The sequence below is a fragment of the Ceratina calcarata genome, unplaced genomic scaffold, assembly GCF_001652005.2.
Source record: "Ceratina calcarata isolate Rehan_Ccalc_2016 unplaced genomic scaffold, ASM165200v1 scaffold328.2, whole genome shotgun sequence".
NCBI classification, from domain to species: domain Eukaryota; kingdom Metazoa; phylum Arthropoda; class Insecta; order Hymenoptera; family Apidae; genus Ceratina; species Ceratina calcarata.
In genome coordinates, this window is record NW_017155517.1 from 824,560 (window position 1) to 848,132 (window position 23,573).

Below are 23,573 nucleotides of genomic sequence, written 5' to 3' on the forward strand. Positions count from 1 at the left end.
GAGTCATTTAATAAAATATATTTTTCACAAGTTAAACAGTTTTTTGTATGCTTGAAAAATGTAATGATTTCGAGAAGATATACTTACACATAGCTGTCGTACTCTTCTTGCAGTAACGCTACTTCCTCCTCAATTATTTCTTTATCCTCTTCATCCGCGATCTGACACGCCGCGTTTCCTTGCTCCAACGCGTGTTGTAATTTCTTCTGACCTTCCGGTAGCTCACTCTGCAGCACCTTTAGTTGCGTAATCTTGTTCGCCAGCGACTCCTTGTCACCGGTAGGCTCCGAGCATTTCCCGAGTCTCTCCTTTGCAGCTCTTATCCACTGAATGAACTCGTTACCACTGTCTATGAACGCTTGATGCTGTTCCACGGTTTCCTTTTGTTTCGCGTACAACTCCTGCGCCTGTTTGCTCAAGGTTTCGTATTTGATCGAGATCTCCGTGGCTGGCGTCGCCTGTCGTAAGTCCTCAGCTTTCGTGGTAACCGACTGAATCATCGGTTCGAACGCGACGATATCTTGAACTATGCTGTTCGTCTGCCTCAAAGTCGCCTTCCTTTCCCCGATGGCCAAAGAACTAAGACCAGCCAATCCTTTCCTCGCCTTGGATACCTTCTGCTCGCAAACCTGCTGCAACTTCGCTTCCCTGTCGTTGATCCACTGTTGCAGCTGTAAGTACGATGAACTGTAGTCCGCCCATTGAAGGAGACTCGTTTCTAAGTGAACCTTCGTGGTCGAGATCTTCTTCACCAGTCTCTCCCAGTCGTTCTGGATCTCTTTCAACTGAGCATTGATCTCCTCGCGGCCGTCCGATCTGGTATTTCTCATCACTTTCTCGCCGCAGTTCACGGTCAAGTGGACCAGGTTCTGACCTTCCTCTCGCTTTCGTAATAATTCTTGAATATTGTCCAGCCTGTTTTGTAATTCCTCTCGACTGCTAGTGGAAGCTGCTTCCGTGCCCTTGCGAATAATCTGCTTCGCGTTCTCGATCCAGGCACGGGTCTTCGCCAAGTTAGCCTCGTACTCTTTGTGCTGAGCCAAGTTGGTCTCGACTTTGTTGAGAACGTCCTTGGCAAGGTTCACTTGAACCTGGTAACGCGAGTTCAAGTGTCGAAGTTGATTGTTTATGTAAGTGTCCAGATGAGAAGAAAAGAGACTAGACGCGGATTTGTTAAACTTGTCTATCTGCTCTTGTCCCTTAAGGAGATTCTCGAGAATTTCCTTCACCTCCAGTACTTGTTTCTCTTTCTCAGCAACGTTTGGCAACAGAGAGTTTTTCTGGGCTTTTATGAGAATGTCAAATTGTTGCAGCCAGTCGCTCAGCCGTTCGTACTCGTCCTTGTAATCGCGCCACTGGCTCACCGTTTTCTCCAACTGATCCTTCTGTTGCTTAATTTCTGTACAAGAAACAATAACATTTTTATTTCGATCAAAATAACGCTGTGAAATTTTAGAACGATTGCTTACCTCTGAACAATTCCTCGAAACTATGAGTCAAAGCCTTGACCTCATTCCTTATGATTTCTTGGCCTTGGGGACTCGTGCTTGCACAAACGACGTTTCCAGTGTGCTGAAGGTGCTCCACCAATAGTTCTCCCTGAGCTTTCTTGTTTAATAAGCTGTCAAGCGGAGCCACGGCGTTCTCGATAGCAAGCTTATCGCTCAATGGCCTTTGTTTCATCGATGGGATCTTCTCGCGAGCTCTGCTCAACCAGTTGATTATATCATCGTGTGCTTCCTTGTACAATCTATGATCCTTGTACTGTTCTTCTCTTTCAGCTAACAACGATTTAATCTTTTCAAACAGGGTATCGAATCTATTCAGGATGCTCTGCGCCTGAGATGCAGCTTGACCTTGAGGACCACTGGCGATCATTTCGGCAACTTTGATCTTCAAACCGTCGACTTCGATGTTCTCGCATCGAACTTTTTCTTCAAGCGCTTTTATACGTTCCAATTGGATCCTCTTCTCAGACATGGACGTTTGGAACGGCAAGAATTCTTCCAACGCCGATTGCATATAATCCACAGTTTTATTCATCGACTGTATCTGTTCTAGAAGACCGGCCCATTTGTTGATAGAATCGTCCAGATTGGTCTTAGCTTCTAGCATTTTCGAAGCCAACGCGCTCCATTGTTCCTGAAGCTTTCCGACGGTTTCATTGATAGCCTTATGTCCCGATGGTGCCGTGTTCGCCAGTACTGCTTGTGCCAGCTCGACGATTCCCTGAACTTTAGCGAATCCATCCTCTTTGTACAACAACAAGTCTTGCACTATTTCCATTTTGTTCTCCAAGTCCTTCTGCGAGGAGGCACCAAGATCAGAGCAATAGGCCAATTTCTTTCTGATATCATCCAACCATCTGGTGCACTCGGCCACTTGATTATCGAACTCCTGATGAGTAGTCACGTACTGATGCCAACGGCTGTTGAGATCTTTAACTTTGTTCGATATCTGCTGGTATTTGATGCTTAGTTCTGACATGTGCGTTGTACGGGATGTTATGTTCTTATGAAGTTGTTGGGCCTTCTCAGTGACAGCGTCTATCTCAAGTTCTTTCGCTCGGACCTGACCCTGAAGAGTTCGTAGAAGTTCCAATTGGTCCTTCTTCTCTTGCAGGGTCGCTTTCAAATCCACAGCGTGGAGCTTGGTATCGGTTTCCCTCATCCAAGCTAGACACCTTTCCTTTGACGTTTCGAACTCATTCCACTGCTGCAATTTGTTCTCTAACATCTCTATGGTAGATTTCACAGCGGTGACTAAGCTCTCCCATTCCTGTTGAGAGGAATCTATCTGTGAACGAATGTTGATCTGTCCTGACTCCAAGGTTCCAGGTATTACTTTCTCGCCTAGGACTCTTATTTGCTGCACCCTCGGCTTATCTTCGGGCAAGCTCTGTAACAAATTCTTTAGACGATCCAGATTTGTGTGAAGGGACACTCTTTCGAGTTCCGTGTCACCCCAAAGAATAACAGCGTTGTGCGTCGCGTCTATCCACTCGTGCGTGTCTAGAACAGCCTTGCTGTATTGCTGATGATCACTCACAATGCCTTCGTACTTCTCGACGAAGGCAGCCGCTCGTTTCAATACCGTCGCGTGTCTCTCATTCAGTTTCGTCAACGTCTGATTCACTTTGTCTGTAGAATCCGGTAAATTGTCGACCTTATCACGAAGATCAAGTAGATCTTGTTGATGAGATTGAATGTCGTGCAGGAACGCTCGATAAATCTGCAATTGAGCGCGTTTCTCGTCCAGCGTGGTTTTTAATTCGATTTCCGGTTTCAATTCAGCTTCGATCGTTCTCAACCATTTCTCGAATGCCTCGTTCGATTCGTCGAAGCCGGACCATCGCGAGATCTTCGACTGCAGCTGCCGTTCAGTCGACGCGATGCCATCGTACAATTCCTCGAAGGCTTGTTGAAGATCCAACAGCTGTTGGCGAACGATTTCTCTGCCCTCGGTGCCTGTTGTAGAGTACAAACGCTCCCCGGCCTCGATGGTATTATTCAGCAAAAGGGTAGCCGAAGATTGACGGGATAAAAGATCTTTTAAAGTTGATACGTTCGAAGTTAGCTCTTGACGGGTTCCACTGAGGTCGTCCTTAATGGATTGGTAAGTAGACCGTGCGTTCGCCAGCCATTCTGAACACTGTTTGTAGCGCTCGAGATAGGCCGCGTGATCTGCTACTGCTTGTTCACATTTCTTGACCAATTCCTATAAATTAAGGATAAATAGGCTACTTTAAATTAGCGTAATTAATGAAGCAATTTTATTACATTCCTTTATTTCGAGGAAATTATTATAAAATGCAATGTACCAAGTGATTTTGTATAAATAAGAAACTTTCATTTTTTTTTTGACTAGGAAAGAGTCTTAGTTGAACAGAAACGTTCATTTTGTTCTGAAAAATTTGAAGTTGCAACATGCGTACCCTTGCAGTTGCTTGAATAGACTGGAAACGGGAAGTGATTTGTTGGACGCTCGCCGAGAATCTGGTTTCTCCGCTGATCTGCATCAACTCGGAAGATTCGTCGCTCATTTTATCAAACTCTGCCTCGTTTTGTCGAAGATTCACAATCAGCATCTACGAAATGGAAATACGTTTGTGTTAAGACTGTTTAGATCTTATTCGTTCTATCGTAGGAAACTTTTGTCAGGTAGTTTTCCGTCCCTCTGAAAGTACCTTGAATTAATGAACTTAACGTAGTATACGTAAGTTTGCATGTTTGTGTGTGTTTGTGCGGATGGTTAATGCGGATCCAATTAATCGATCTTGAATTTTTATTCGCGTGCCATGACAACGCGATATCGGCTTGGATACGTTCGATCAAGCGTAGCCGAAACAACGCGTTTGCATGCATTGAGGTAAAAAGAAAAACATGTCGTCCTTAATGGATTGGTAAGTAGACCGTGCGTTCGCCAGCCATTCTGAACACTGTTTGTAGCGCTCGAGATAGGCCGCGTGATCTGCTACTGCTTGTTCACATTTCTTGACCAATTCCTATAAATTAAGGATAAATAGGCTACTTTAAATTAGCGTAATTAATGAAGCAATTTTATTACATTCCTTTATTTCGAGGAAATTATTATAAAATGCAATGTACCAAGTAATTTTGTATAAATAAGAAACTTTCATTTTTTTTTTGACTAGGAAAGAGTCTTAGTTGAACAGAAACGTTCATTTTGTTCTGAAAAATTTGAAGTTGCAACATGCGTACCCTTGCAGTTGCTTGAATAGACTGGAAACGGGAAGTGATTTGTTGGACGCTCGCCGAGAATCTGGTTTCTCCGCTGATCTGCATCAACTCGGAAGATTCGTCGCTCATTTTATCAAACTCTGCCTCGTTTTGTCGAAGATTCACAATCAGCATCTACGAAATGGAAATACGTTTGTGTTAAGACTGTTTAGATCTTATTCGTTCTATCGTAGGAAACTTTTGTCAGGTAGTTTTCCGTCCCTCTGAAAGTACCTTGAATTAATGAACTTAACGTAGTATACGTAAGTTTGCATGTTTGTGTGTGTTTGTGCGGATGGTTAATGCGGATCCAATTAATCGATCTTGAATTTTTATTCGCGTGCCATGACAACGCGATATCGGCTTGGATACGTTCGATCAAGCGTAGCCGAAACAACGCGTTTGCATGCATTGAGGTAAAAAGAAAAACAAATGTAATCCGTTCAGGTTGAAACACTGGTAAAACGCATAAAAAAAGGGAGTACGACAATGTAAGTGTATGGCGTGTCGAGTAATTGTAACTATCCATGTTTAGAAAATCATTAATGAATATGATTTCGATTTGAAAATCACACTAAATCGTCGAGGAAAAAAGAAGAAGGAAATAGTAACGAGAAAAGAAGAATAGAGTATACAGAGAAAGATGGATGAAAGAAATAGAATAGAAAAAGACTGTAATGAGAGATCAGTTTACAAAAAGCCACAACCCTGAATCGAGAAGAGAATACAAAAAAAAACAGTCCTGGTGCTTCTCTTACTTGGTCCAGGTGGTCTCCGAGGGCCACCAGTTCCGTCACTTCCGTGTCCCACGACAAGGCGGTTTTTTGTAGTGCCTAAGAAAGTTTTCCAAAATACAATCTCCTGAACTCGTACACACGACATCATCTCTCTCGTATCTTTTCCTCTCCTCGATTAATAAAAAAATCGCGCTCGTGTTTTTCAGATACTACCGTGAAATTATACTTACAGTGTTACGGCACAAAAATTACATGGAAAAATCAATGATTTAAAAACTCTGTTCATGTGTATGTGAATTTGTATACGCAAATTAGTTGAGAGTAATTTTATAAGTGTATTTATGCTTGTGACTTATGGAGCGCTAATTTAATTTACCTAAAAAAGAAAATTACCTGGTATTTTTCGAGCTGTTCCTGCTTCTCGTCGAGCGTGTTTTTCAATGAATAATTCTTCAAGGACGTCTCGGCTTCGACCAGCCAGGCTAACAAACGCTCCAACGAATTCTCGTACTCGCTCCATTGTTGAATTCTTTCCTCGATGCACCGGATAATGTCACTCACGGCGGTCACGAATTTTTTATGTTCAAATCTGTTTCATCAAATAAGCTCTAAACATTTGGACTATGTAACTTTTACTATAATAATAATTAACGGACTGAGGATTTTATTCATTTACAGAACACACATTTGAATGTGGAGAAAATATAAATAAATGTGATGTGTAGAAAAATAAACGAAATATCAGACGCTGCGTATCACAATGCTTAAATGAATATTCTCTTAATTAATATAAATCTTACCTTAAAGTGGCCAGGTCTCTCTCCATAGATTCCAAAGACCTTGGTGACAGATAATGTGCGCTTTGTGCCACGTGCTCGCTCAGAATATCTAATTTCAACTCGCCTTCTCTTTGGCTATCTTGAAGTTCCATGATTTTAGTCAACTGAGTTTGAAGAGCAGCTTTGTTGCCCGTGTAATCACTGTAATTGGCTAATTGTTCCCACTGTTGCTTTTGGTAATCCTGATAGGATTTTTGGAGATCGTAGAACTGTTGGAACGTGTCCAAAAGAGTTTCCAGATTGGCGATATTCTTCTGCGACATCTCGACGAGGTCCTCGTATCTGTTGGAAACCGAGGCAACCTTCTGTTGAGCATCCGTGGGTGCCACAGTAGAATAGGTCAACGCGTTGGCCTTCTCGGACACTCCTTCGATTATCCTCTTGTAAGCTAGGATTTCCTGATGCATTGCCTAGAATTAAAATTATTTATGAAAAATAATGATAGTGAATAATTATAGCTTTGGAGTCTTCAAAAATTTGGTTTAAAAGCATTTTTAAACTTGCTGCGCGTCTTTTTTTTTTTTAAGATAATTATACACGATATTTGCAGATAGCGAAAAAAGGGCAAGTGGCTGGGCAATTGCAAGTTTGTCACCCCTGTCGTACAAAATCTACATTTGCTATTTCTGAAGATATAATTTCGTATGCATCAATTACCTTGCTTTTAAGCAACTTAGATTTTATTTCCTGAAGCGAGGACCACGTGATCGAAGAATCTTGTTTCACAGATCTTTCCATGGCATCCAGCCAAGCTAAAATTTGTTGTAACGTCTCTTGATAATTGGACCACTGCAAGGATTGGGCATCCTGTTTCTTCTGCTGGTCGGCAATTCCTTCCACAAGTTTGTCCCATCGTTCTCGAGCCTGTCTCAGCTCATGACGAATAAGCTCCCTCCCTTGTGCAGACGTATCAGCGAGGATCCTTTCCCCGAATGATGTTAAACTTGCTAAACGATGTTCTCCCTGTTCTTTCTCAGCCAACAGTATCTGCAAGCGCGAAAGCTTCTCTTCAAGGTTTCCGCCGGTCTCGTCCAGACTGGATAAACTTTGCTCCAGCTGCGTTAGCCAGGCGTCGACAACTTTTAATTTCTCTTCGTAGGCTCTGTGGTCATCTACTATGCTCTGGCATCTGGTTACTACTTCTTTACTTAGCACGTGCAATAGTTGGTATCTGAAATTTTTGTACAAAAATTTTGTGAATTTTAAACTTAATTGAATTAGTGTTAAAAAAAAATTCGAAAATATAATATAAAATATGGTGGCGTGCGAGCGAAACTTGTGATTCTCTATCTAGGAATAGCTAAGGAAAGGTCACAGGTCTTTCAATAATAATAATCAATCAACAATAAAATTGGAAGAAGACGAAGGGCTTAAAAAGGTAGATTTAAGTTCTGTACTTTTGATTTTAAAGACTTACCTGTTGCTGATTTGTGAAATCATGGGCTTGATACGTTCGAGGCCGCTCGCGTGAAGCAAACTGTGAGATTTGTCAACGAACTCGTCTATCTTTGATTCTTCCTTCAATATGACATCTCGTTTTCCTTTCAGAGCTTGAAGCCTAGCTTCTTTGTCTTGTAAGGTAGGCTGTAATTGCTGGTCCCTAAAGGAAGCCTCCATCGTGCTGAACCACTTTGTATACGCTTCCAATTTGTTTTCGAAATCTTGCCACTTCTGCATGGCTGCTTTCTGCTTGTCTTCTACTGATTCTATATAATAAACAATTTTTCGAGTAAAAACACAATATACATATATCGAATAAAAAAATGTGCATTTAATTTAGAAGTTCGTAAGTACCTATTTCACTTAAGTATTGACGAAGGTTGCTCTCAAGTATAGTGATCTCCTTATTGATAGCATCCCATCCTTTTGGCGCCGTCCTTTTAATAACTGTATCGCTAAGCTCCTTTAATTTCCCAAGCTGTTCCGCGCCTTGCATTTGATCATCTTTCAACATCGTCAGCGTAGCAAGTCGTCTGGAGATATCTGTCCGTTCTCCAGTGACGTCATTACACTCAGCGAGCTTGTCCCGTTCGCTGTTCAACCAATCGGAGAAGTTCTTCACTTGCAAATTGAATCTATTATGTTTCTCTACGCAATCTTCCAAGTTTTCCAACAGATCTTTTGACTTCGACACAATGTTGTGGAACAGTTGTTTGATAGAAGGCAAGAAAACGTTCAGGGAAGTGTCCTTCGTTTGGTCCACTAGTTGCTGAGCTTTGTCGCAGACAGATTCCACCAGGGTCTGATGGGACATGATTTCCTGGTGCATTATCTTATGATTTTGTAGCTGTGCTCGTTTCTCTTCTAACGTGCACTTCAGCTCTGTGTGCTGATGCATCGCGCGTTCCACGTCTCGTAGCCAAGCGGTCAGCTGCTCGTGAGACAAAGAGAACTCGGCGAATTGCATCAGGCATTGGTCCAATTTCTGCGTGGTGCTCTGAAGATCCTCGGAAAATCCGTCCCACAAGGTTCTCAGATTCCGTAATTGTTGTCTGATGATTTCTCTGCCATCGGGAGACGTGTGCACGTACAGTTTCTCACCGAGATCAATGACAGACTCAAATCTAGCATTCTCCTTCGTTCTTGTGTCGCTGAGATCACGGATCAATTTCTGCCTGCTTTGCAACACAGACAAATCGCCCACGATCTCACTGTGTTTCTTCAATTCCGACTGAATGTCGGTAATCCATTGCAGCAACTGGTTGTATTTTACGTTGAAAGTATTGTGCTCCTTCACAAACTGTTCATACCGCATCACAGCTTCCTTCACTTGATTCTTAATAGCTTGGTACTTGGTAATCTGCCTCGAGACTCTAGTAGCTAAATCGGCTTCAGCTTCGATACTTTGACTCTTCTCAACGGCGGCATTGAACTCACCACCTTTCGCGATAATAGTTTCTTCCAGGGATTTTAACTTCTGCAGATGAGTCCTCTTGGTCTCCTCCGTGCTCTTCAGGCTCTGATCCTTCAACTGCGTCTCCATTTGTTTGATCCAAGCCTCCAAACATTCTACGATCTTCTCGAATTCAGACCACTGATCGAATAGATGTTTCAGTTTGTCTCTAGCTGTCTCGCATCTCTTCAGGAAGTCCTCCCATACTTTCTTCTGTTGTTCAAAGTTTGTTATCAATGCCGAGTGACCCGGAAGAGACGTTTGCTCGAGAACGATGTTCAATTGCTGGTTACAATCAGTCAGAATTCGCTCGCCTTCAGTTCGTTGTTGAAGCAAATTATCTATGGCAGTTATTTTATTCTGTGCTGTGTCTCGTTCGACCGAGAAGTCCTCGATTATCGGTGTCCCTTCATTGATCACCGTGTTGATCCAGTCTCGCGTTTTCTCGAATGTCTGAAGGTATGCTTCATGATTAGAGACATGTTTCTCCGCGATGTTAATTCTACCTTCCACTTCGTTGGACAGTTTCTCGTAAGCCTCGATCACGTTGGCCAACATTTCACTGGCGTCGTCGTCCGGCGCGTTGACCAGTCTATCCTGAAGTTGCTGAAGAATATTTTTATGGACAGTCACGTCCTGCGCCACGGCTCTGTACAAATGGAGCGTCAATTTCTTCTCCTGTAACGTCGGCAACAGCTCTTGCCTGTCGCCCAATTTGTTCTGTGCGTCCGCCAACCACTGTTTCACTTGCGAGAACTTGTCTTCGAAGGAAGATCTGTGCATCATATCGCTCTCTATTTTCTTGTAGATCACATTGGCGCGATCCGCCATGGCGTCGACGCGATTACGGAAGTTCCTTATTTCGGTTCTGATTGTCTCCCTCTGATCCGGCGTGATTCTGGCGAACAGAGTCTCGCCAGCTTCGGCGGTCTTGTTCAATATAGCTTGCCCGACCTCTCGTTCTTCAGCGAACGCTTTTAACTCCTTCAGACGCGACTGATAGAACGTTATTGGTTTCGGTCCGGTGATCTCGTCAAAAGCTTTTAACGTCCTCTCGGCGTTCTCCAGCCAAGCCTCGAGTTTCTTCTTGTTCGCCGTGTACTGATCCCTGTTTTCCTTCAACTCGCGGAGTCGATCCAAATGTTGAGCCAGGAATTTCAGCACGTAGTCGTAACGCGTATTCAAGTGGTTGATGTACTGATTTACTCGAGACTCGGAACTGACTCTAGTAATGTCCTCAGCGAGGCTCGTCAATTCCTTCAATTCACTTTCATATTCCGCCACCGTCTTCTGCATCTGACTCATCTCAGCGATTTTTTGTTCAATGTCGTCTAGGTTCAGCAAAGCAGACGCTTCGGCTCTGATCTTATTCTCGTTCTCCTTCAACCAAGATAGAACGTTATCCGAAGTTTGCTCGTAACATTGCCACAACGCGATGTTCCGTTCCAGATCGTTTTTAATCTTCTTGTAACTGTTTTTTAGTGACTCCAAATCGACCTCGACTCTGTCGCGGTCCGCTTTTAGAACAGCCATAGCCTCGGCGCTTTCGACGGACGCCAAAAGTTTCAAAGAATTGTCAGTGTCTTCTTTTCTTGCAGTGCAATCGGCTATACCGGCCTCCACGTCCATCAACGATGCCATTTTCACTTCCAGGTTGTAACGATCACTGCTCTGCTCGGGCTCGCACCACGCGACTTTCTCCTTCAGAGTCACGACCATGCGTTGGAGAGCACCGAACTTCTCATGATAGAGTTTGGTCAAAAATGCTACCAGCGTCGCTATCACCTTGTTAGCGTGACTGGCAACACCGTCTCGTCGCAGCTGAAGAGCTTGCAATTCTTTGGGTAAACTCGATCTGGAAATGCTGGGATACTCCGTAGAAATTTTCGTTAGGGTTTCTTCAACTTTCGACAGAGCGTAATCACACTTTTCTAGTTCTGTCTTTAATTCTTGGCACTTGTTGATTCGAGCAAGAATCTTGATATTCTCGCCGGTTAAATCGTCGCACTTGATGATATCCTCTCGGATCTTTGAAATCAGATCGCCGCATCTCTTCATCTCATGTCTAATCGTCCTTTCCCTCTCATTCAGCGCAGACGTTAAGGACTCCAATTTATCAGCAGAGCTCTTAACAAGGTTGAATTGTTCGTCTAACAATTTGTGCAGAGAACTCAAAGTAGTGATATCGCTTCCGTTATTTAGTTTCACCAACTGCTCTATTTTGGTAACGATGTTCTGGTAGAGTTGCTGATAACCAGGTAATTCTTCCCTGTATCTTATCAACCTCGCTTGACAATTTTCGGCATCCATTAAACGCTCGAATGCGGTGGTCAAAGCTTCGTTGGTGTTAGTCAACCATTTGATCAGTTCAGTCTTTGATTCTTCAATCTGTTTCCAAACGATCACTTGAGTCTCGTAGACTTGCAGTTTTTCACTGATATCGTTATACGAGTCTTGGTATTGTTGGCGAGCTTCGGTTAAGTCGTTCTCAATCAATTCAGAATTGAATCTGGGCATCAACGAAGCTTCCTTTGTAAGCTGCTGCGCCTTAGAATCCATTTTGTCTAAGAACTGCTTGCTCTTCTTCAAGATGTCCAAAGCTTTCTTGTGCTTGTCTAAAGTAATGTTCGCTTGGGTAATATCGTAAGGCACTCCTCTCACCGACTGGCACATATTGTTAGCTTCATCGATGGATTTCTTCAATTTCTGTCTACTTTCCTCGTAGACTACCCAATCAGTGTTCATATCAGCATATTTCTTTCTCTGTTCGCGGAGGAGCTCATTGACCTTTTCCCAGTTGGCGTCAACGGAAGACAGGACAACCTGAATGTTAGTCGTTGACCTCTGGTCTTCTTTCATCAAAATACTTCCTTCGAAATGAAGAGTCTCCTTCTCCTGTTCCCTCTTCTGATGCTCCTCGATTAAGCGATCGATCTTCTCAACAGCCGGAGCCAGATGTTTACAGGAATTAACGTTGTAAGCCGTTTCCTGGAGAGCCGTTTGCGTGTTTAGTATCTTTTCAGTAATAGTTTCTTGAAGCGTTCGGAAGTTATTCCACCTGGCGCCAAGACTTTCGAGTTTATCCCGTTTTGCGGATATCTCGTTCTTCAAAGCCATAGCCTTGTTCTCTAAATCGATCAACAGACCCGAAGCAGTCAGAGGTTTCCCTTGTTTGTCTCTGATTTGAATTCCGATTGCACTGTCAGGTAATAAATGTTGCTTCCAGTTATCAATTTTGTCATATACAGTTTGTAACTCCGAGGAAAATCTGTCTAAATCGGTAATGGTTGGTTTCCTGGCCTCGGCCTCGTACTTGCAGTGGCTCAACTGAGCGTTGGCGTCATTCAACCAACTCAACAACTCTATCCACTTCTCTAATCCTTTTTTCTTCTGCTGTAAATCGTCCTCCAGGGCTTTATATTTCTTCGCCAAGTTAGTGTACGTCTCATCGAGGGCAGCTGCCTCCATGACTGACCCCTTGACCGACAATTGTTTAACTTCGTCGTAAATGGCAGCAAAACTTGGCTGCTTCTCAGAATGTTCTTGGATGTACGCGTGCACAGCTTGAAGATTTGTGTCCACGCTGTCGACAGTGGCGTCGCTGATCTCGGCGATGTTTGATCTCAATCTTGACATCCAGTTCTCGAAATCGGTGATCTTCATCTGAAACTCTTGTCGGGCCAGCAGCGAGTCAGACACCTTGTTGATCTGCAGTCTAACTGTATCGGCGAGTTTGCTGACTCTGGATTTGATGTCGGACACGCGAGCCTTCAAGTTCGACGCTCCTTCCAATGACAGTCCGTGGCTGATGTGATCAGACACCTGCGTCAGCGATATCAATTGTGCCTGATGATCGGATATGGTCTTGTTGAAGTCCTTCAGTCTCGCCAGTTCTTTTTCCAATACAGATACCTCAGGCGTTTGAGTATTCGGTTCTACGAGCACCATTCTCTCCGATTTCTCGAGCCATTCGTTGAAGTCTTTGATCTCGGACTCGAAGCTGGTCCATGAAGTAACTAATTTGTCTAATTTCGTCGTCGTCTGCACGGCTGTATCATGCACAGCGTTCCAGCGAGTGTGAACGGCGTCCACTTCGTCCGAGGCTGATGTCTTTCCGGATATTCGTTGACTGATCAAAGACAAATCTTGAACTTGAGGGAAGTATTGTTGGCATCGTACTTCGAAGGCCTTGGCGGTCTCCAGCATTTGACCCGCTTGTCGCAAAGTGGTAGGTTTGCTGCCTATGGTAGCTGCCTTCGATTCTGCTTCCTCGATCCAAGGTTTCAACGCTTGGATTCCTTTCTCGTACTCTTTCCAAGCTTGTAAGTTCTGAGTGGCCGTCTGACGTTGAACGACGATACTCTTCTGCAGGGTCTCGATGCTCTTCTCGAGATTCGTGATGTCACCGCGCAGCTGTTTGGCCGGGAGAGTGTCAGCAGCTGTAAATTAAAATAATTGCAAAACATTAGGTTTCGTATTTTTAATTTTTATTTCTCAATTTAAAATCATTCATCATATTATTTCATTATGAATCAATTAAACAAATATTGGAAACAATTTATATCTCATAAGACGTATAATAAGGAGATTGCACTATAATTATTGACTGATATGATAATTGAAATAGGTAAAATGGTTAATGAATTATTTTAATGAGGTTGCACTGACCTTTCACGAGTTTTTGGGACTCTTCTTCAAGGAATTTAAGTGTCTTGATCTTTTCCTGGAACTCCTTCTGCAAGTTCTCCGTCCTGTAAACCATCTCTTCGGGAGTAGTCGTCAGATTCTCAGTATCGGCAATCGATTGCGGGGCACTCTGATGCGTCCACAGTTGTAATTCGTTTAATTTTGTCTGGAACTTGTTCCACCTGGTGCTGTATTCTTGCAGATGGACAACCTTCTCTTGTACGGTTTTCAAAGTGGTCTCTACTCTCCTTTCAGTTTGCACGATTTCCTTCCGTAATACTTCTTTCCTTTCCGGCGGAGCGATTTCTCTCAAATAACTGTATGTCTCTTGCAGTTTCTTCATCAACTCCTCCGCAGATTTTCTCAGAGAAGAACTGAAGTCCTGCTTACTCTGAAGCTCGGACGATACTTGAGAAGCGTCGTAGTAGGTAGTCGATTCGATTTTCCTCAGTTCTTCGTCGGCTTGTTCGATCAACTTCAAGATTTCTTCCTTTTGCTCCGTGTAAGTGTTCCACAACTTCTGAGAACTCTTCAAAGACTTCAACGTCTCTACGCTCTGCCCGTACGTATCATTCCAGTTGGACTCCAGTTGCTGAACTTCTAACGACACGAACGGAGGTGCGTGCTGATCCTTAAGAAGATCCTTACCGCGTTGCAACATGCTGACGATGTTCGATCTCTGTTGCTCCAATTGACTCAGGCGATTCTCCTGACTGCTCACCGCGGTCTGAAGTGTCTCCGGGCTTTCGGACACTATGTCGATCTTCGACAGGTCGCGAACCTTGCGTAAAAGGGTACACACCTCGCGAACTTCTTTCCTATAAGTGTAGCTCTTCGAGTAGATATCGGTCTTCGTCATTGTAATCTCTATCGTGGGTATCAAATTCTTGTAGCGAGTGATAAGTTGCTCTAAACGATTCTGTTCTGACAGTGCTTCGTGGTCTGAACGATTGGAAGTCAGGCTGTCCAGGGTTTGGACCAACCATTTCATCTCTTCCCGTTTGCTATCTGCTTCTTTGCATATTTTCTGAAAAGAAAAAAATGAAATAGTTTTGCTTTTGCAATGCTCTTGCAATCAACATTTTCAAGATCGTGAATTTTTTATTGCAGTTTCTTTACTATATTTACCGTTAACGTTTGAATCTACATCCAATGAAAGCAATGTGAAGTAAAAATAAGAATATTTATATGAAACGATGATAGGAAAATAGTTAAACTGTTGTTCATTATTTACCTGGAATATCGTTTTCTCTTTTTCGAATTCTTCGAAAGTGTTCACTTCGTGTAATATAGTTCTCAAATTACTGTCCACGTGGTCCATCCATCGTACCATCTCATCGAATCTGAATTCAAGATAAGAATTAAAAGTCAATCCAACTTAATAAGATATGTATGTAGTATTATTAAAATAATTCTGAAGTAATTTGAATCTCGGAATTTTTGATACTCACTTCTTCTTATAAGCAGCCCACTGCTCAGGCACTTGTTTCAATTGTTCCCTTAAGCGCTCTACCTTCTGAGCGGAATCCTCCCAGAGGCGTTCAGCGTTTTGCGCAGCTTCGGCCAAGCTATTGTCACTCGGCTTCAATTGAGTATATGCGTAGCTGACTTTTTTCAGACTCTGCAGACACTTTTCCACGTTGAGCACCGTACCACGATTCACGAAGAACTCCTTGTTCTTCTGCAAAATGCTTTCCACGTTGTCATTCTTCATCAACGCTTGTTGTTCCGAGTTAACTTCGACCTCGATCTCTTTTAAGTACTGCAGGAACGTGATCTCGTCCAGACGGAATTCGAGCCTCATCAGATGAAGAGGCGCGAAGGTCAACACTTCCTTCCAACGCCTCTGCAGTGATTCTATAGCTTCTTGAACGGGTGCTTGTTTCTCAATTGGCAAAATGCTTTTCAGGTCCTGTCCGGCAGTAACGAACTCCTGAATCCATTTCTCGTTTACGTTGCTAAAGAAATTCTTGTGATACTCTATTGATCGTCGATTGTCGGTGTGTTTATCGTTCATCATCGTCTCAGCGACTGATAGCCACTCACAGACCTGTCTCTCGCTATCCTTGAACTTGGTCCAACACCTGACTGCTTCCTGAAGTCGTTGCTCTTGGATCTGAGCCGCTTGAGACACTCTTTTGAATCTGTCGTTCAATTCTCTCAACGTTTTACCACCTTCGGCGGTGTTCACATCCGCGTGGCTGTCCACGGACTTCACTATACTCGTGAACACTTTATTCTTCGACTCTAGCATGGATTTGTAATAAAGAGTCCTCGAAAAGAACGCTTTGTGACGTTCGAGCTGAGTAAGAATGTGCTCTCTACCACCAGACAGATCGATGCCCGTCAGCATTTTTTCTGCCTCGTCCAACCAAGCAGCTATCTCCTTCTGTCCAGCCTCCAAAGATTCCTGTTGAACGAGAAGTTGATGGTACAGATGAAGTTGCATCGGTATCAGAGCTCGCACTTTGACCAGAGCTTCCTTTTCCTTCTTTAAAGTGTTCATCATCTTGTCCACCTCGTCGCGAGACAGGTCCTGGATCAGCGTTTGGAATTTCTTACTGATATTCTTGAAGAGGTCCTCGATACCTTCTACTTCGGTATGAAAAGCTTGCAGCCTCTCGCCGTACGCCTTGATCTTCTCGGTTGTAGTTAAATCAGTAGCGGTCAGAGTTGATTCTACATTCCTTAGCCATTTTTGCAGGGTTTCCACGCCTTGTCTGTAGTCCTTCCTGTTTCGTATCACGTCTCCAGCATGCATGTATTGCTTAGCTTCCTGGAATAGGGCCTCCCATCTGGATGTTAGACTCGCGTAACGCTGTTTCAGGTGCAGAGCAACCGGTTCGTCCGAAGTGGCGATTAAAAAGGTCACAGTGTCAGATAGTTGTTGGTGTTTATCCTTCCACACGCTTATGTCCTGGAAGAACTCCATTTTCTCTTCTTCGGGCAGACGCAACGCTGGCTCGGCGCGGTTCAACCAGGCGGTGAACTCGTCGGAGATGATGTTCCACCGACGCCAATACGCCACGACCTCCTCGAGCATACTTTGCACGCAACGGAGATCCATCGATACGCTTTTCCATTTCTCGCTGGTCTCTCTCATGAAACGATCGATGCTTGCGTTTTCTTCCCTGTCTGAAACACACAGCACAACGATTTTATGATACGAATAATTTATAACACGTAATGAAGGGGTTAATAAAATTTTTGAGAAATTAATGATTAAACTCTGAGCTATGCAATTTTTTTTTATACGATATAGTTATGGAATTCGCATAACTTCACAAATTATTCTGAATAAATTGAACTTTTTATGAGTCACAAATCCAATAATAAACTTACCAGTGTTACCCTCGCGTTTGTAGTCGTCGACTACCTGTTGCATGTCTAGGTACGCTTTTTGAAACTCTTGGAAGATCCTGTTTCTGGACACGAAATTTCTGTATTGCTCCAGCATTTGGTGAACGCTCTCTTCAGTGCCGTACTTCACGCTCCAACCCTTTAATTTAGTCTCGACTAGGAACAGGAAGGCGATAAGGCAGCATTTGTGTTCCAGGAACTTTAGTCGGATTCTACGTTTGGCGGCACGGTCCGGTAGACTGTCCAACCTGGCAGCCATCTCATTCAGCTGTTGCGGATGTACGTTCAACGCGGCTTCGGAGATCCTGGCTGCCTGGAACCGTTCCGTTATCGAGGGAAGATCGAGGAAGAACTTCTTGTGCTCCTCCAATTTGTTCGATATTATATTCGCGGTCTCTTCTGTCATCTCTTCGGGTATGTCGTTATCAGATAGTAACAGGTCTTCAGCGCGACACAGCCATCTGCCTACCACGCCTAATTCACCTGGAAGGTAGGAGTCCAGAAGCCAGAGCCAGCGCAACATCTAACAAATTTCAAGAAATTATATTTTAAAGAAATTAATATTTAATAAAATAATAATGATAAATGAAAAGCTTACTAGCATTTCCATGGACTTCCATAAATTCTGCACGTGCCTCCAAGAGTCCCGAGTAATGCTTATCATACTAGGTGTTTCGACAAGACGTTGCAGTTTATTATACACGACTCTCTGTTGTTCAACTTCAGTTTTCAGTGCGAGGTATTCCTGCGAACGCAAAGTTCAAACAAATAAGCAGAATGAAAATCGTTCACCATGACTGAAGCAACACGAATGGTATCGAAACGTACGTCGAAGCCTAACGGGGAGATCGACATTTGTTCCAAGAACTTAAGCCTCTCGTAAAGCCAAGCGAGTAGTCCATCGTACTCTTGCTGAACGGCAGCGAACGAGTCGCAAGCAGCGGACCCTGGGTCTGGATATTTGTGTAAGAACTGGGCAACGTAAGTCATGATCGATTTCTCGTCGGGTTGGGGAACGTCGACGTCTTCGGGATCAAGAAGTCTGGCGATACCCAGCTCCGATTCGGCAACGTTAAATGCCGTCGCCAGGCGAGCTCTGTTCGTTGCCTCTCGCATCGCCGCGATATTCACCAGATTCGCTTTGATCGCGTCGATAATGGCCAGGAACGCGTTGCCATCGCGCCAGCTTTCGCCAAAGTCGCGGACTTTTATATCCCTACACAAAAGCAATGAATTTGATATTTTGTGAATCAATATCACATTAAATATCTACCATTCTATCCTGTACACACATAATAGTATGTACGATGTGTCATTTTCTTTCTGGAGTTTAGGTTTTCCAGTCGAAATGATCAATCATAATTTTATGCGGTTTAATAAAATAAACGTTTTTGGAATACTGACTTTGGCAGTGCATTGGTGACCCATTGCAACAGAGTCTTTCTCGCGCCCTGTTTCCACTTCTCGCTGCTGATACGCTTTCTCTCGCTGGTCGCTGACCCCTGTGTGCTAAGGCTCTCTAGACTGCTCTGGCTGCCCCATGTGTGGCCAAGATATTCCAAAGCTCTGGTGTTCTCCTCGATCTAGAAAAACGGGTCATCAGTGGACCGCAGGACACGGGATTCGATAACGACGGGACAGGTATATAACAGAAGGAAGGACTAGCGTGCGTACTAGGGTGATGCGTAAAATCAGATAGGTGCGTGCTAATTTGACACTCTCCTCTTTGTACACACAGATTCTCTCTATTGGCTTTACGATTTTTATAGACATCGTACCAGGATAGACGACAATCTTTTCATTCTGTTTTTGATTCATTCCATTCTTTTTTAAGTAGCTACTCACCTTCCTTCGATCCTTCGATCGTAGCTTGTTTTTGTGGAATAAATACGGTTAGCAGAATGCAATGTAATTCGTTACTTCTCTCTTTACGGGCATTAATTTATATATAATAATGACATTCATTAGTATCATCGAGTAAGTCTCTATGTTACAGTAAGCGCAGAATAAAGAGTAAAGTCATATTATTTGTGGAGTTCATAAATAAAAAAGAGAAATAAAGCAATATTATATAATGATACGACAATAAATTAATAAAACCTTATAAAATTTATAAAATATGAAATCAAAAGTATAACCGACTTGATAAGCAAAATTATTAAACATTTATAAAATTATATTTCACTGGTCCATATTAGACCCAACACTACTGGCGGTCGTCCGTCCACCAAGTCGGATGAGTTTATGTTCACCAATTTAATCTAAAAAGAAAGTTCCCTCTATAAGTATCAGATGAAATCGAACAATTCTATATACTGACATTTGAATTTATTTATGTATTGGGATTTCATTTTACATTCCGTGCTTTTTATTTGTTATTTTTTATTTTAGACTTTTTTACTTAAATATATTCGACGTTTAAACGTTTAAATTTGAATTTTGAATAGACCGTCGCTTACTTTTTTGCTCTGCAAGAACTGCAGCGCGGTGTTGGCATTGCTAAGAAAATGCGGTCTCTTCAAGTTACGACCTCTTTCGAACGGCTGTAAACAGAGAAACACGTTTTCGAGCCTGGTCTTATTGATCATGTTATAAGTACGGTGGCACTTAAGACGAACTTACCAGCTTCTCGCCAGACAGAACTTCGAGTAATGCGAGTAAGCGGGTACCATCTTTAAGGTCTTCGATCAAATCATCCACTCGAAGCGGTGGACTTCTCTGAAAAGTCGATCATTGATACTCAGTTGTATAATAAGTATAGTATTTGTTATCTTTTTTATAAATGTAATGAGAAAGTCGATTGCATATTGTGGAATCTGTACCTATAAAAGTAGAACGAAATAATCAATTTGATTGTAACAAAGACAGAAAAAAATGATTGCATAATTTATGAAACAAGAGGATTCAGACAAGCGATTGAAAAAGATAGCTAAAGAAAATATGAAGTCATCCTGCCAGTTCGTACAGAGTTGTATCAGGATTGTACGATCTCGAGTGAGCCGGCCGTTGACGTAATTTTTAAAACCGTCCTGGCGTTTATTTACCGATTAAGACTGAAAAGATTGGCGGAGTTCGACGTGAATTTTCGTGAAACTTCATGACGGAGGAAAGACAGGAGAGAAATGTAATTTTAAATTGTCGTGCCGCTTTCGGAGCATGCATGTCGCGATGAGGCGGCCCAAGGGATTTCTAATTCAAGTTTCCAAGTATCCGGAAGTACGGAAGTAGGGGAATCGTAGTATATCGAGACTCGCGAGCCAGGCACGAGTTATTCCACCGAAACTTCTGATATTCGTGATGAGGAGTAATTTCGACGATACCTTATTACGTAGAAAGGATGACGAGAAAAAAAAGTAAGAAGAAACATGAAACTGTATACTCTGTGCCACTATGTCATCCTGATTCATTTTAAACTTCGTACATTTAAACACGTGAAACATGAATTTCAGATCTGCTGAACAATTTACGAACATTTGGTCAGTAACCCAGTATTTTTTGATGAATGAATTAATACAGAATTAGTATACCTATAACATTTACCTTACGTGTGAAAAAATATACTTTCTAAATGTATATTAAAAAATCTTTGGATAAAGAGGGTACCAATTTACCTTGGAGAGGTAGGAATTGATCCAGTTAACGAAGGTCTTCTTTTGTACGCGTTCTTGTTCGTCTGAAAAGAAGGGAATAAGTTTTAAATAATTGATGGCACAATAATACAATTTTTCTAGTACATGGTATTTCAACATAAAATATTTATTTAAGTATCATTTTTCTAATTATAGCACAAAGAGGCGAGTCTGTCCTGAATAGACAAAATAATCATAGTCAAGCTGCTGACACAAGTAAAAATAGAATTACTTCCTCGTAATCTGTCGGTTTTAATGTAAAGTACACTATGAATATGGAAATGAGTTTTGATCATTTGATAACACGATTTTCCTAATTATGCTGGGTAAAATACCATTGTAAATACTACGTACAACAACCGTATTTATTTTAAAGTATAAATATAATTACTTCCCTAGGGTAGATCCTACGTCAAAGTTCGTAAACCCACCCTTTTTTGTAGGTTCAAAAGTAATGTCCAATAAAAAGTGGAGTTATATTTTTTATTACTAAGCCTTACCCAAACTTAAAATTAAAGCGAAAAGTTTTCAAAAGGTCTGTGCGAATATCTCGGAAACTAAAATCGAGCGACCGTACCATGTGTAGAGAAAAGTTGATCGGAATGATAAACTTCATAATATGTACATATACATATATGTATATGTATGTATTTTAAGCTCATTGAAATGCATGAGGAATCGCTAAAGTAAATAACTACCAAGTATTTGATTTTATGTCAGATTATTAAAATAAAATATTTTATCCTCAGACTTCTAACTATTTATTGAAATAAAATATTTTACTATCCTCAGACTTCTAACTTTCTAATTTTATTTTGTAGGTCATGTGGTTAAAATAAAAATATTTTATTTGCCGAAAATATTTCGAGTACTGTTTTATTAAATCAAGCAAAACCTGAGATATAAGACGATATTCAGAGTTGTTGCTTATTGTTAAGATCGTCTTAAGGATTTACTTAAGTCCCTGTTTCCTGTACAAGACAGGGACTGGAAACATGGGATAGACAGAGATAGCAAATGCTTAACACGATCTTAAAAATCAGCAACGACTCTGAATACCGGACATTAAGTAGTATTTGAAATATATTTATTTCATCAAATATTATCCAGCGCTGATGCTATCGAGGCAGAAAAGTTACAATCAACCTGCTGGCACGAGTGAGACTAAAGTTGCTTCTGGAGGAAACTGACGTTCTTAATGCGGATGACCGCGTAGGAGCGGTCGCGTCCTGTCCTATTTTTCTGTATCCGCATGTAGTTACCGCCATTAATCTTGCCAAAACGTGTTGGGTCCCAAGGTTACCATTCCCCTCTTACAAGATTTGAGCATCTCCCGTGATGAACAAAAACCTTTTCACGCTTCGCGTTATGTAAAAGGTATATGTTTACGACGTGTAAAAAAACGGAGTTATTGGTTATTACGCAAACGTAAAAAATGTCTGTATTTCATCCAACATTTGGTTTGTGAGACAACGTGATAATTACATAAACTTTTGCAATTCAAACAAGAATAGAGATCTTGTGAAGAATATATTAATTAATCGATATTTGCTTCTCGTAACTAATAATACGAATGATGCCGCGATGGTCAACATTGATTGCGAGCATCGAAAGAAAACGAAGACCGTGATAGCGTTTGTACTTAGCGTTTGAGTAAGTGGATCAGTCAGTCTCTTGACCGTCAATTACGTCATCGTCAATTGCGGTGCCTCGTGGACCGTTGTATCGTGTGAATTTTAAATTGAATTAGAAACCACGCTTTCTGCTGCTCGAAAGTCGGATGTTATCAGATGAAACGTTAATTTCATTTCTTCCTACGATACGAGGAGCGTTTGAATGAAAGTTACAAGCATATAATTCGTGATTCGATCACCGTGCGACAAACGCATGGACGCGAGGCGCGAGGTAGCTGAAACCAGTTTCCTCGCCGAGTAAAATTAGCCTTGTATGTACGTACGGCCGCGTGGAATACACCACTTTTATTGGCTATAAACGTCCCCTTCTTACGTGAACTTCTAAAATACTTTTCGGATGTCCTCGATCGCGCGTACGATAGCATTTCATTCATTCCTTGACGGAGCTGTACATGTGCTGGTCTATTTTTATCTACTGCTGATGCATAACTCCTTGTAACGCGTAAGTATTATAAAACGGAAGGCAAAATTAAACCAAATTCCCAGAGTTTCTAATTTATGCACCCTTCGTCTGCGAAGAGCCTAATTACCAGATTTTCATCCTGGATTGTGTTACAAATCAAGTTTCAGGTATGCATTTTGGCAACAACTGCCAGATCGCAGTCGTTGATAAGCGGACAAGAGGGAAACTTGCTTGGTACCGAGCGTCAATTAAAAGGCGCACGTACGCACGCAGTGTACGTGCATGCGGAACGAAACGAAAGAAGCCTACGTTCGTTGTTCGACGCTGTTGGCGCAGCATATACGTGATTCACATGCCATTACACGCTGCGTTTCGTCGCTTAACGCATCGAAAGTACAGCTCCGCTAAAGTGCGCTCTGCTTTCCAGCAGTCAGCGCAGTTACTTATTATGTATATAAAACATAATTTGGATAAGAAATTTGGAAGCGGCATATAAAAGCCATACGAATGTAAGTTGGTTTACATACATGAAATATCGTTTGTTTTTATATATTTTCTAGTTAGCTCACATAGAAAGAGAAAGTCGAACAACG

The 23,573-nt window shown here is 42.1% G+C and overlaps 2 protein-coding genes across 8 annotated transcripts in view; both read right to left on the bottom strand.

Moving 5' to 3' along the window:
• Positions 1-18,460, bottom strand: part of Msp300 (Muscle-specific protein 300 kDa) — an 87,877-nt gene extending 69,417 nt beyond the window's left edge. For 5 of the 7 annotated variants that reach the window (XM_026813314.1, XM_026813317.1, XM_026813315.1 and 2 more), the window contains exons 1-17: positions 18,083-18,460; positions 17,853-17,999; positions 17,237-17,777; positions 15,346-17,029; positions 15,129-15,237; positions 15,023-15,037; positions 13,877-14,921; positions 8,110-13,647; positions 7,733-8,021; positions 6,973-7,486; positions 6,277-6,725; positions 5,870-6,065; positions 5,498-5,572; positions 4,722-4,874; positions 4,385-4,504; positions 1,470-3,597; positions 88-1,399 (exon numbers count right to left, since the gene is read on the bottom strand). In XM_026813314.1, coding sequence (XP_026669115.1) covers positions 88-1,399; positions 1,470-3,597; positions 4,385-4,504; positions 4,722-4,874; positions 5,498-5,572; positions 5,870-6,065; positions 6,277-6,725; positions 6,973-7,486; positions 7,733-8,021; positions 8,110-13,647; positions 13,877-14,921; positions 15,023-15,037; positions 15,129-15,237; positions 15,346-17,029; positions 17,237-17,777; positions 17,853-17,999; positions 18,083-18,370 — 14,603 coding nt within the window. In that variant the 5' untranslated portion in view covers positions 18,371-18,460. Of the gene's footprint in view, positions 1-87; positions 1,400-1,469; positions 3,718-3,934; positions 4,107-4,384; positions 4,505-4,721; positions 4,875-5,497; positions 5,573-5,869; positions 6,066-6,276; positions 6,726-6,972; positions 7,487-7,732; positions 8,022-8,109; positions 13,648-13,876; positions 14,922-15,022; positions 15,038-15,128; positions 15,238-15,345; positions 17,030-17,236; positions 17,778-17,852; positions 18,000-18,082 lie in introns of those variants that run through there. The other 2 variants (XM_026813316.1, XM_026813320.1) reach the window with 2 other exon arrangements.
• Positions 18,461-19,428: 968 nt separating this feature from the next.
• LOC113464296 (uncharacterized) overlaps positions 19,429-23,573 on the bottom strand; it is a 15,696-nt gene continuing 11,551 nt past the window's right edge. Inside the window, exons 2-5 of the mRNA XM_026813335.1 lie at positions 20,866-20,927; positions 19,877-19,972; positions 19,714-19,797; positions 19,429-19,515 (exon numbers count right to left, since the gene is read on the bottom strand). Coding sequence (XP_026669136.1) covers positions 19,429-19,515; positions 19,714-19,797; positions 19,877-19,972; positions 20,866-20,927 — 329 coding nt within the window. The remainder of the gene's footprint in view (positions 19,516-19,713; positions 19,798-19,876; positions 19,973-20,865; positions 20,928-23,573) is intronic.